Source organism: Syngnathoides biaculeatus, chromosome 8, assembly GCF_019802595.1.
Source record: "Syngnathoides biaculeatus isolate LvHL_M chromosome 8, ASM1980259v1, whole genome shotgun sequence".
In the NCBI taxonomy this organism is placed as follows: domain Eukaryota; kingdom Metazoa; phylum Chordata; class Actinopteri; order Syngnathiformes; family Syngnathidae; genus Syngnathoides; species Syngnathoides biaculeatus.
Window position 1 is genome coordinate 16,512,397 of NC_084647.1, and position 13,891 is coordinate 16,526,287.

The following is a 13,891-nucleotide window of genomic DNA, read 5'->3' on the forward strand; positions in this document are numbered from 1 at the left end:
TGGGTCAAATTTGACCTAGAATTTACCCAAATGTTATAATATCATTTTAAAACATTCTTTTTTTCTTCTTTTTTGGGGGTGGGGGTCTATGAGGGAAATCTCAACACATTTCAGGGTGAAAAGAGGAGATTTAGGACATTTCTTTTCACGGCTGTCAAATGGGCTCACATTTGACCCGAACCGTCTGGAAGGGATTTATGCAGAATTGCTTTTCATCAGGAATGGTTCCTCGGGAAGCCGCTCCACGACGACGAGTCCACCATCATCCATCACTACGCCTTTGCCGAAAACCCCTCCATCTTTAAATACCCCGACTTCTCTGCCGCATGGGCCTTAAGCATCCCCCTGGTGGTCCGGTCAGTGAGCGCACATCCAAGTGTTGTTTTCAAAGAGGACCTTTCAAGATTGACAATGTCCACTGCAATATTGTCATTTGTTGTTGTTTTTTTTTAAGGCTTGGAAACAAAGTCCAAGAGGAGCCGCTTAAATCGGACTTCACCATCGACCTGAAACACGAGGTCTGTCCTGTTCTTCCACTTCTGTTGACGGCGGTGCCTTAAGGGTTGAATTTGTTCCGTGACCACGCCGTCTGTTCAACTCGCTTGTTTCTTAAATTAACTTCGCCCATTGAAATGAATGGAAATGGATTTAATCCAGTCCAGGTCCCTACCAAAACGGCCAAAGCGCATTTTAATGTCGATACCACAGTATGGTCCTAGATTTAAAAAAAAAAAAAAACAAACAAAAAAAAAAAACTGTGTAGTAAAATTGAATTAAAAAAAACTAAATGGTTTTGGCATATTGAATTTGAAACTCCCCCACCCCACCCCTTCATTCAGCGCAGTCCTGGAGCCAATCCCAGCTGTCATTGGGCAGGAGGCAGGTTACACTCTGAACTGGTTGCCAGCCAATCGCAAACTCACAATCACACCTAGGGGTAATTTAGAGTCTCCAATGGATGAATGATTTTGGGATGTGGGAGGAATAACAACCCACACAGGCACGCGTAGAACATGCAAATTCCACACAGACAGGGCCAGGATTGGAACCCTGCTCCTCAGAACTGTGAGGCCAACGCTCTAGAGCTAGTTTGCCATGACCTACAATGACTTCAAATTTACTCAAAATAAACTGCTCAAAAGCTTGCTAACTCGAAAACAAAATTCAGGACACTCTGAAGTCAAAACGGCGTGTTATTTTTCTCGTGCAATTCTCTCCCAGTCATTCCAGTAACTGTTTGGCGCACGTATGACGGCAGGTGGCCTTGTACATTTGGGACGGGGGCAACGGTCCTCATCTGACCGCCGTGCCGCAGCTGTGCACGGACCGCGAGGACTCCCCTAAGGCTGAGCTGTGCGCCACCACGCTGAGACCCGAGCCTCCCCCCTGTGTGAGTGTCCCCCCCTCCGAGATGCACCAACATTTTCCATGAAATGTTCGAGTCAGGCAAAAGCCGGACACCATCATCAGTATTGCACCTTGAGGCTGCAGAATGTAATACGAATAAATGTCAACATGCGTCTTCAATCTTCACTCTTACTGCGTGAGTTGACTCAAGTCCATTACTGTGTAAGGATGGCAGCGTCGAATTTAGGCTTTTTTTTTTGTGAAGCATTAAAGCAAAAGTAAGCTTTCACCTTCAAGAATGCGAGCCAATTCGTCCTGCGATCATTCGCAGCAAACGTCATTCCACTTTTGCGCAGCCTGAGAAATCAAAGGCATTTTAAAATAGTAAACACAGTGCTCTCCTTGACCATTTGTCTTTTTTTTCTTTTCAGGAAAGTGCATCAGGTGTTTTCTTTTTTAGCAATCTGCCAAATAAATGTTTAAAAAATCTTTCCAAGAAAATATTACATCAATGTTTTTTTCTTTGAAGGGTAGTACAACATTTAAAAAAAAAAGTATTTTTAAGGCAGTGAAACAGGAGCTGTTTTTTTCCCAGAAAATTCAAAAAGTTTTCTTTCTTTTTAGGAAAGTGGAACATCAATAATTTTTTGTTATTGGATTGTGCAACATCCACTGTTAGCTTTGGCTTTAAAAAAATGATTTTTTTTTTTCTTGTTGGGACTAATTTTGGTTTCTTTTAAGGAAAATGTAGCAATAAATCTATTCAAGTGTAACATCATTTTCAGACAAGTTTATCAAGGTTTTTTCTGTAAGTAACAAAAGCTTGTTTTTGTTTAGAATATGCAGCATTAATTGCTTTGTTCTTTGTAAAATGTCACATCAATTACTTGTTCATTTGTTCATGAAAGTGCGCCATTAAGAGCTTAATTTTATATTCTCTTTTAGCACAACACAGGCCAGCCTAAAATCACAACGGCATTTTCTGTTTTTTTCAAACAAAAGCCACTGCCATACTTCTCCTCTTTCTGCCTGATGAGTCCCTTCTTCTTTTCCCGTAAAGGGGGAGCCAGTAAAAAAGGACAACGTCTTTGTTGCCGTGAAAACGTGCAAGAACTTTCACAGCGAGCGAGGTAAGCGTCTATTGCCACGTCCCTTCAAATAATGGATTTTCTTTTTTTCTGCATTTAAAAAGCTAATAATGTGGAGGTTTGATTGACACTGTGCTAAAAGGTTTTATTTCTATCTGCAGACGGCTCTCCCGTGAATGTCAAATCGTTTTTGCATCCATTCTGCAGTGAATGCTGTACTTTTTTTCCCCTGTCATTTATGATTCGTGGCTTTATGCTGTATTAACATTATCGCCAAACGCACCGCAGTCCCGGTCATCAAGAAGACGTGGGAGAGACACGCAGTCTATCTGGAGTACTACAGCGACCACGCCGACGCTTCGATACCGACCGTTGATTTGGGAGTACCCAACACGGAGAGAGGTCAGTGCACTTTGCTCAGGGTTGCAGAGATTCAATGGAAAACGACCCCTGCCGATGTTGAGAATGTAACATTTGCACCTGGATAAATATTTCATTATTCACTTCAATTATTCAATATTTATTATTGCCTGGAGTGTTTTTTTTTTTTTTTTTTTTTTTTTTTTTTTACTAATTCAAAGCAGCAGGCGGCACGGTGGTTCAGCTTGTAAAGCATTGGCCTCACAGTTCTGAGGAGCTGGGTTCGTTCCCAGCCCCGCTTGTGTAGAGTTTGCATGTTCTCCCCGTGCCTGCGTGGGTTTTCTCCGGGCACTCCAGTTTCCTCCCGCATCCCAAAAACGTTCAACATTAATTGGACACTCTAAATTGCCCCGAAGTGTGATTGTGAGTGCGGCTGTTTGTCTCGATGTGCCCTACAATTGGCTGGCGACCAGTTCAGGGTGTACCCCGCCTCCTGCCCGTTGACAGCTGGGATAGGCTCCAGCACTCCCCATGACTCTCGTGAGGATAAGCGGCAAAGAAAATTGATGGATAAAAGGAGCATCTTGAAAATATTTGTAGTGGACGAGGTGAGAGCTCTTCCTCCGGAGGCTTCTGGCACCACTTTTTGTTTTGCTTCCTGAGCGAACTTGTCCAAAAGATCCCATTTTTGCTGAGTCACTTGCTGTGACAGGATGTAGGCGCCGTTTCACAGTGTTCCCGGCACGTTCTCTCATTCTTTCTCTTTCTCTCTCTCTCTCGCCTGAGGCTACGGGCCACTCGGGGGCAAATTATTCCAGACAGCAAATCGCTATCGGCGGCTAAAAGGCCGCCCAAGACCTTTGGTGTTGCACCTGAATGGGATGATGTATGGGCTGTAGTCACTTTCAAGGGAGGAAAGAGAGCGGCGCAATCCGGCACTTTCCATCCGTGACTTTGTGCAGGCATAACAAGGGATCTGTTTGCCCCTCTGCTCGTCAGACCTCGACAGGCCGTAAACTGCCGGGAGGAGACCCGCTGAACTGTGTGCCCGCTTTCTTTTAAAGTTTTGTTGACTATTCTAAAGTTCATTCTCAGCAAATTGAGACCGGTCGACACGTGATAATGAACACGCAGCACTTTGTAGATCTTGTCACCACTCCATGTCGTTGACCGGCACAAAGTTATTCTGAAAAATGGGAAATGGCTTGATTGGTAATGTTAGCCTTCTACTTTAACGCCCTAGTTTGAATGTGTGCCGTAGAAAATGTGATTTGTAATGGAGACGCGACGGTTGCATTAATGTACATTTCAACTTGTAAGCTGATCACCAAGTGCCCGCCTAAATAAATCATTGACTTTTCTGTTGCATGGATCAAAAGAAATTTGTAATTTTTTCATAAGCTAGCAGGATAATCATTATTTACAGTATTGTGGGATTATTTGTAAACATGAGTATGAGAGACATATGACATTCATAGACAGAACATTTTGCATGAGAGAAAAATGAATTTGACAAAGCTGATGATGACATCCACTTGATTTCTGACCTTCAACACGGTAGACACACCTACCAAATTTCACCTTGTCAATATAGAACTTGCTGCAGGTACTACGGAAGCGTATTACTGCCACACCCAAAAAAAAAAGTCACTATCACGTTATATAACGTTTGACATTATAATGTAAATGTTTGATGTTATAACATGATATTTCATGGTATAATGTGGTTAATTACACGTTATAATATGAATCATTTTATGTTATAATGTGAAAAGATTCGTGTCATAACATGAAAAGTTTCACGTTATAACGTAATTCATTTCATGTAAGAGTGTGAAACTTTCATGTTATAACATGTTATGCTCTGCGTTATAACATGATTCGTTTCATATTATAACGTAGAAAATAATAAATAAATAAATAAATTTCACCCCTCTTCCCCTCACCCCCCCAAAGGCAATTACTTCCGGTTCAACTACATGTTTTACTAAATTACCACGTGTTCTTGCTCCATGCGTAAGAGGCAATCTTCTGGCAGACTACGACTCCGTAAAAACCTCACCAAATCCATGTTTTGTGCAACACTCAATGAGAATCCACTTCTAGCTGCGTCTTCCTGTATTGGAGGGATGTGAGTGACCACAGGGTCGCAACAAGTTGACTCCAACTCTTCAGGTTTTAACGTAGAACTTATTAGGTTTTACCGTGATGTTTCATGTTATAATGTGATAAATTACATGTTATAACGTGGTTCATTTCATGTATTAACATGAAATGATTCACGTTATAACGTGTAATTACACACATAACGTGAAACTTATGTCATAACATGAAACATCCACATTATAATGTGAAACATATCACCTTATCACGTTTTTTTGGTGTGGCAGCAATACGGGGGCTTTTTTAAAGCTTTAAAGCTTTTCAAAGTTTCTGGACTTAACTATATACTGTAAAACCTCATAAAAAATATTGGTTATAGAAGGGGTTCCTGTGTATTGTTCCTCAGCGGACACAATAGCAGCGTTGTATGTCGGAAGAAAAACAGTATGTTTATCAATAAATAGTTCATATGTAAGCAGATGGTAATAAAGAAAGACCAGCAAGGCTAACAGTCAGAAGTGGAGTAACAATTCCAGTGAACTTCTGGATATTTGTGGCTCAGACTTTGCAAATTTTATGATTATTATTTTTTTGTGTGTGTGAAGGGATGGAGCCTCTCCGTTACTTGCTGAAAACTCCACATATTTGTAGTTTTGTGCTTGGTCGGCCATCTATATGCAATTACAAACACTTGGGGACATCATTTACTCGTAGAGCTTTGCTACAGTATGTGAATATTTAAACAATACAGTACTACAGTTTCCTGCGCAGGCTAAACTAGTCTAAACTGGCGCTTTTAATTTGTGAAGCATCTCAATGCTTCAAACGGCTAGTTCAATTGTGGTTAAAGAAAAGTCATCACAAATGTGAATTAATGTTTATGAGTAATGGATGTCAGACTTTAGAGGAGCCTGGGAGCAAGGAAAAAAACAACAACTTACAAAAAAAAGTGACTTTAAAGCAGACGGCCGTGCATCACTTCCTCCTGTCGGTTGCTTTTTCCCCCAACAACCTGCAGCGTTATGCTGATGACGCCCAGCAGTCACCAGGCATCAAGGCGGCGCCACTCGCCTGTCTCTTTTGATTCATTTCCGCTTTTGTTTCCCCACCCGAGCGCATTCCGCGCCCGCATATCATCAATGCGTTGGCACGTGAAGTTGCGTCCGTGTCAAGCGGAGGTCAAGAGATGCCAACCCAATGAACTGACGGACGGGCGGAAGCACTTTGATGCATAATTTAGCACTTTTGGAAGCAAAACAAGGAAAAAAAATGGTTGGAAGAATTTATTGTATCCCCGTTTATTGCGGGGATTAGCATCCGGACCACCTGTGCAGTTAGGAGGCATTCGGTGGAGTTTTTGCGAATTTTTATAAATATTTTAAAGATGGATACATTATTTTTTCCTCCAGTTTTTGCAACACATAACTCACTTGCATATTAATATTTCTCCAAGGCAGAGGTGTTTTTTTTTTTTTTCCACTTTCGCGACCCTTGTGAGAATAAGCGGCTTGGAAAATGGATGAGCTTCACTATTAAAATTAAGAATGCGGGACTCATTATCATTAAACTTGGATCTTCCGTGATGGGTTTTGAGAAGCAAGTGCAAATTGGATGAAAGAACGTAATCAATGGCAAACTCCGTGCGTTGTCTCCTGTGGAGAATGTTGCTGCTGCTCATTTTCTCGTGAAAGAAAGCAGCCCAGGTAGCTTTTTTTGTTGGTGCTGGCATTTTAATGACAGCGACTTCGAGGCGCGTGAACATGGAAGCGACGGCTTCTTTCCACGGGCGCCGAGCGGCACACAAAGAGAGACGATCTAACTAGAAAATCAGCTCGGCAGCTTGGTGTGGATCCCACTAAAAAAAAAGAGACATTTTGATTTCATTCCTGTCAGCAGTTCAAGGTGTCCGCGCTTATTCTATATTCAGATGCCGGGTAACAGAAAATAACACCTTGGCTGCCGTATAAATAATCCAGTTAGGTGTCGTCTTCTCTTGTATTCTGTGTGATGTTTGCCTCCGGGGATTTTCCGTCTCTGACCTGATGATGGCGACGACGGCGTTAACGGATCTCACTTAAACGTTGTAAACTGGTTACATCTGGTTCCAAACAGTTTTCTGACGTAGTCCTTAATGGGCTCTCACTTGAATCTAAGCTAGTTCTCATATTGTTCATTAATTTTCTGGAAATAGTTCTCACTTTAGTGCTTATTTTGGTCTGAAACCTTTTGTCACTTGGCTCTGACTAAACTTGTAAATGTCTCATTTCACATTCCTGAACTTGGTTTTACTCGTTACTAAGATGGTTCTCATTTTGTCCTTACTTGGTCTTAAATACTCGGTACTACGTGGGTTGTCACTCTGTCTTTAATACTAGGTGGCTCTAGTCTGGTTTTAGCTTGCCCTAAACTGGATCTCAATTTGTCCTTAGCTGGTCTTTAACTTTTTTTTTTTGTTGTTGTTCTCACGTGGACCCTAAATTGTACTAAATTAGTTCTCTCTTGGTTCTTACATGGTACTATTCAGGGCTAAACGGGTCCTTTCTTTTTGGTTTACCTACTCGTAAACAGATTGTCAATTGGTTCTTACCTGTTCATGAACCAACTCTCAATACCTCTTTAACTCATCCTCGTCTGGACATAAACTGCTTCTCACTCTGGCCTTACTTGGTCTTTAGCTGGTTGTTACCTGGTGTGAACCAGGTTTTTACTTAGTCTTTAGATAAAAAAAAATTGAAGCAAAACTCCTAATCTTTGTCCTCGGTTGGCCCTAAATCTGCTTCTCATTTTGAGGCTGGGTCTTTACTTGGTTCTACTGTAAACTGATCCTTGCTTGGTCATAAACTTATTTTCGCTGTGTCGGATACCAGGTAACAGACAAGAACCACCTTGGGTGCCTCATAAATAATCCACAAAGGCTTCTTTTCTCTTGTATTCTGTGTGGTGTTTGCCTCTGGGGGTTTTCTGTCTGAGCTCCGATGAAGACAGCGTTGCCGTACACGCATTTCACAATTCTGCCGTTCGTTTAGCGGAGCAGCTCCGTTGCTGGCCGGCGTGCATTCTTATAAACGTTTTTTTCTGCTGTGCGACCTGCTGCTGTCAAAACTCTACCTGTTCAGGTTTGATCAAACCAGCCAATCGTGGCCAACATTCACACAAAGTCAAAACTCAGAGGTCCAACAGAGTCCAGTTGGGCGGGATTCCAAAAATGGATTCTAACTGGGCCATTTCTTAATCCTATTTCTCATGTTGTCCTCTCATTCCTCTAAACTGGTTCTCACTCTGTCCTTTACTGGTTGAAAACTGCTTGTCATTTGGTCCCTTTGTATTATTCAATGTGTCCTCACTTGGTCCTAAACTGATCTTCCCTTCATCCTTACCTGGTTTTGAAATCGTTCTAATTTGGTTCATTTTCTTTTCTAAACTGGTTTCCCTTACCCTAACCCCATTCTGAGTTTGACCCATACCTGTTCTGACTTGACCCTAGTCCTCCCGTTACCCTTTCAGTATCAATACTGATTCGCACTTGATCCTTATGTGTTCCCTTAAAGGTCCACTAACATAAAATGCATGATTTTTAGTATGTTATTAATGAAAAAACAACAGCCAACATGCGATTTTTCACCACAAAACATGATTTTGACATATACATCTTCTTGTAACTCCCGCCATGAAAATCCTCTCGAGGGATTTGTTTTCGAGAAGAAGCAGGAAGTGACGTACATGGCAGGACCGCCCTCAAGTGGACTCTTTTGTTTCTATTAGTTTTACGTCCGGGAAGGTAGCTCGTTGTTCCTTCTTGTTAGCCAAAATGCCAGCTCGTTGGATTGCTGGACATTGCTTGAACACTCGGGAGGATGGATTTATCCTTCATAAGCTTGAAAGAGAGAAAATTTTATTGCACGACTTCAAAGGACGGGACCTTCGTGGGTTCCAAATGACAGGTAAGTGTGTCTACAGCTACAAAAAAAAATAATACTCTGCGGCAGACCACGTAATCCGTCTCTCAAAATGTAACAAAAGATCCGCGTACGTATGACGAGAATGCTAAATGTGTTTGTGTGCGTCGGACGGCTTCTGCCTTCGCCGGCTTCGGCGCCGTGTCCGCCGGTCACGGCTTCAGCTGGGGTGCCTCATCTTAACACCGTAAAGCCGGGCCGCTTTACGGTGCTATCCCACCCGGCTGAGTGCGCCATAGCCGACACGGTTTTTCATAGCCGCCGTCGTCGTCCGCGATGAACAACACTGCCGATAGCGGCAGGGATAAACAATTGTTTATGGCGCACTCAGCTGCTCCGAGCCGTGATAAGCCACCTTGGCGGCGAAAATGAGCCACCGTGGCCGGCTCGGCCTTGTCTGCTGCGGTGGCTTGTTGTGGCGCCGGGCCGCGATGGCTCATCTCCGCCGCGGAAGTAGATCGGACGGCGAGGCAGTTTGGCCATGATTGTATGTCTGACACTTGACCTTTAAACTGGATCTCACTTAGTCTTTGCTTTTTCCTAATCTTGTCCTCACTTAGTCCTTACTTAGATTTAGTCAGATTCATACGTGGTCTGAAACTGGTTCTCGTTTGAAGCTTACCAGTTCCTGAACTGTCACTTTGTAACTTATTTTGCTCTCAGCTGTACCTAACGAATTGACGAGTGAGTGCATTAATGGCATGATGGATTTAATGTGCACCTAAATATGTATTTATTCCTTTAGCGGGCTCATTCATTTGTGTAAACTAGATTAACGATCCCACTCCAGTCATTCAAAACGGAAATCTTCACACATAAATAAGACGGCCACCTGTGTTTGCAGGACACTGCGGGAAAACGTTCGCCATCCTCAACAGATTCATGAGCGCCAACGTCCCCGACACCGAGTGGCTCCTCGTCGTGGACGACGACACGCTGATCAGGTTGTGCAATTATGCCCCGGGATACTCATCATCGTAATCGTATTCGTGTAGGTGGGCAGATGTTAAATTTCCTGCAGAACATGAAAAAAAAAAAAAAGCTCGAAAGTCCATCTGGCGCCAGTTTATGTTCATCAGGTTGCTTCTTCATGTGGACTGCTAATAATGTGCAATACAGTCTGACGAACTGGACTTGTGTGTGGGTGCGTGCTATGATGTGTTTGTGCTAATGTGTGTGTCACGACGAATTCAAATGTGTTTTTGTGCGTGTGTTTCCCAGTCTCCCCCGACTGCGATCCTTGCTGAGCTGCTACAACGCATCGGAAGCCGTGTATCTGGGCGAGCGCTACGGCTACGGCCTCAGCCAGGGCGGCTACAGCTACATCACGGGAGGCGGCGGGTGAGCTTCCCCCCCGGCACGCCTGCCGGATGGATCACGGAAATCCCGTTATCTGTCATTTTGAGATAAACCGCTTCCGTTGGCTTCAAAACCGGCGCTCACGCGGTGGGAATTTTGCGTTTGCGGGCAAAGCTTTTTTGGTTTCCAGTGCAGATTAAAATGTGAGCGAGTGCATAGTAATCATTACAGTAGTCCACGTTTCTGCTACTATGGGCAAACATTTAGCGTGATAAGCGGCTACATGCCTTCGTTGAGGAATTTTGCATAGGACTTAGGGCAGAACAAGTTGGCCCCATAGGAAATATTGGAAATGATCTGTTTAGTGAAAAATTCTGATTATGACATACGATGCATTATTTAATAATTGTGTCAAAACAATACCATGGGTAAGACCTAAAACTGGTGTAAAACTATTTTTTGTCATGGGCCAAATTGTGGTTATGGTTTCCCTCAGAGGGCCATTATGATTGAAACCATAAAATTGTTTAATCGCTTCATCATATTTACAGCAATTGTTGAACTAGTTTTGGAATCAGAAGTCAAGGGTAATAAGTTTTTCAACTTTTGTTCATGTTTGGTAACACAAAAATGTTTGAAATATCTCAACGTTATCATTTATCACATATGACAATTAGAAATTTTGGTACAGATTTTCACAAGAATCCTGGAAGTTGACGCACTAGATTTTTCCTTTGCGGGCCACATAAAATTGTGTGGCGGGCCGGATATGGCCCTCGGGCCTTGAGTTTGACACATGTGACCTAAAACATCAGAAAAAGCAGTGACAAAACAGAAAAACAGATGAGAAAGCATCCATATTAAATAAAGGTCTATAGACTTACCACATACAGATATGGTAGTGTACTTTTTATTGGAATGTGCCCTTGGCCTGTTTTATTTAAAATGTTTTTGAAGCTTGCAGTGGTGCTGATCTTAAACATGCTTGGTATCAGTTCATTTTTGACATGGAGGTACTGCGTTATTACGCAACAAAATTTTCAGATTGCTTTATTAGTCAGTTTAGCTGGTTGTATTATTAAAAAAAAAAAAAATTGTATGCGCAGCATGGTGTTCAGCAGGGAGGCGGTGGCGCGCCTCCTGCAAAGCGGCTGCAAATGTTACAGCGATGACGCGCCGGACGACATGGTGCTTGGAATGTGTCTCAACGCGCTCGGCATTCCCGCCACACACAGTCCGCTTTTCCATCAGGTGATCATCCTTCACTCGGTCCCGCATGCTCACTCATCACTGGAGTCCAGAAAAATTCAATTTAGATTACTCATAAATCAGTTTTTACTACTGTACAGACTAAATATACTCAAATTATGTTTTATGTTTTTAACTATTGATTCTCAATTTAATTTAATTGAATTTTGGGAACGGTGGACTGCTTAGAGCATCTGCCTCACACTTCTGAGGACTAGGATTCAAACCCCAGCCCCACCTGTGTGGAGTTTGCATGTTCTCCTTCTGCCTGCAAGGCTTTTCTCCAGGCACTGCGGTTTCCTACCACATCCCAAAAACACTCAAAATTTCCCTTAAGTGTCATTGTGAGTGCAAAGGCTTTTTTTGTCTCTAAGTGTCCTGCGATTGGCTGCCAACCAGTTCAGGGTTTAGCCTGCATCCTGCCCAAAGAAAGCTGGGATAGGCTCCGGCACGCCCACGACCCTTGTGAGGATAAGAGGCTCAGAAAATGGATGGATGGGTGTTTTTATTTATCTACATTAATTAATTTATAGGAATCAATATATAGGCATATCCATCCATCCATTTTCTTTGGCGCTTATCCTCATGAGGATTGCAGCGAGTGCTGGGGCCTCTCCCAGCTGTCAACGGGCAGGAGGCAGGGTACACCCTGAACCGGTTGCTAGCCAATCGCAGGGCACACGGAGACAGACAACAGTCACACTCACAATCACACCGAGGGACAATTTAGAGTGTCCAATTAATGTTGATGTGTTTTTGAGATGTGGGAGGAAACTGGAGTGCCCGGAGGAAACCCACCCAGGCACGGGGAGAACATGCAAACTCCACACAGGCGGGGCCGGGATTGAACCCGGGACCTCAGAACTGTGAGGCCAACCCTTTTCCAGCTGGTCCACCATTCTCTCTCTCTCTCTCGCTCTCTCTCTCTCGCTCCGTGTAATCAGCAAATAAATATAATTTATTGCTTTGCTAATTCACTTTACATGACAAAAATTCTTCCAGTATTGCGTATTGAGTCTGTATTGGACATGCACTTTGCATGTTCACTTTTAATCCGAAAATTCCAAAATCCTTATTTACCTCTATTTTTTAATTACTGGTAGGATTTTTTCTTTCTTAGTGGGGAAAAAAAATATTAATTTTCATCATGAAATCCTCATTGTCATGAAATCTTTTGTGCTGCGCTTAAAATGTTTTGCATTTAGGAATAAAACCCATAAAGAACAACACAAAATGAAAGCAGTAATTGCATTCATGGCAACACGGCTTTCTATTCTTTTTTTTTCTTCTTTTTATCCCCTTTTCAATTTTTCCATTCCTCTATCACCCGTTGAACTTAATGGAAAAAGTAATTTTTAGCATCCTTCCAGCAGTGTTGTAATTAACGAACCTTAAAAGTGCTTCCACAACCCGTCATTTGTGCCCTTTTTTCTGTTCCGCTACTATCGTTTTGGCGATAATTGGCACCTTTCAGGCTCGGCCGGAGGACTACGCGGCGGACTTGCTCGCTCACCAGGTGCCCATTTCTTTCCACAAACACTGGAACGTGGACCCCGTGGTGGTTTTCCACAAATGGCTGAAGGACGTCGACCGCGAAACCCCAACTGGACTCGACAGCGATAAGAGCACCAAGACGGAGCTGTGAATTAAAAACTCGTACGGATGAATGTGTATGTACTGAGCGCGTTTCAGATGTTGTCACAGTAAAGCTACGATACAGCGTGTGCGGGACTAAATTGCATGTTATAAATATTTATACAGTACTGTGTATGTAAAGAAACCTTACGGATGACGTTCTCTCTGTAATGTTCACCGAATAGCCCTCTGCTGTGTTCTAGAATCTATTTTGAAATAAATGTGTACATTTTTAACAATGCGCTTTTTTTAAATCCCACTTAGATTTGTGTGCAATATTTTTAATACGTTATTTGATGCATGTGCGGTCATTTGGCAAAGTTAGCCCGTTTTAGTCAGTTACAACAAATAAGGAGGGCGAGGCAATGATGGAATTACTGATGTTAATAATGTGCACTTTTGATGCTAAACTGGACCAAATAATGAGCAGATGAAAGCATTTAATTGCACCCAGCTGGGATAATTCAATATGCGAGCAGAGCTTCACCGCTCAGCCTTCCCGATAGACTCGATGTGGTCCGAATTCAGTAGCAAGCAGAGAACGTGTCGAGGATGTCTAGGTGTGTGCCGCTCAGCTAGTTTGAGGAGAGTCACTTCAGTTTTCACTCGGGTGAACACAACTGCAAACTTTGAGTTGCTGAGTCTGAGGAAGAACTCACAATAAGACAGAATACTTGAATATTGGGCTTCACCAGAAAAGAAAAAGAATTGGTACTGAACCAGTTCAATGGAAAAGGTATGTTGAACCTTTTTATTCCTTTCATCGGGTTGTGTAGGACTGAACAGAGGAATGTGTGCTCAACTGGAAAAAAAAAAATCTTCATTTGATCATCTACTTTGTTTGCACATGATTCT

General features: G+C 42.7%; 1 protein-coding gene across 2 annotated transcripts in view; it reads left to right on the top strand.

The window, feature by feature from the left end:
• The window catches only part of b3glcta (beta 3-glucosyltransferase a), a 50,833-nt gene extending 37,568 nt beyond the window's left edge, over positions 1-13,265 (top strand). For both annotated transcript variants that reach the window (XM_061828234.1, XM_061828233.1), the window contains 9 exons: positions 220-356; positions 455-518; positions 1,259-1,390; positions 2,408-2,477; positions 2,724-2,837; positions 9,699-9,798; positions 10,076-10,195; positions 11,260-11,404; positions 12,876-13,265. In XM_061828234.1, coding sequence (XP_061684218.1) covers positions 220-356; positions 455-518; positions 1,259-1,390; positions 2,408-2,477; positions 2,724-2,837; positions 9,699-9,798; positions 10,076-10,195; positions 11,260-11,404; positions 12,876-13,046 — 1,053 coding nt within the window. In that variant the 3' untranslated portion in view covers positions 13,047-13,265. The remainder of the gene's footprint in view (positions 1-219; positions 357-454; positions 519-1,258; positions 1,391-2,407; positions 2,478-2,723; positions 2,838-9,698; positions 9,799-10,075; positions 10,196-11,259; positions 11,405-12,875) is intronic.
• The last annotated feature ends 626 nt before the right edge of the window (positions 13,266-13,891 follow it).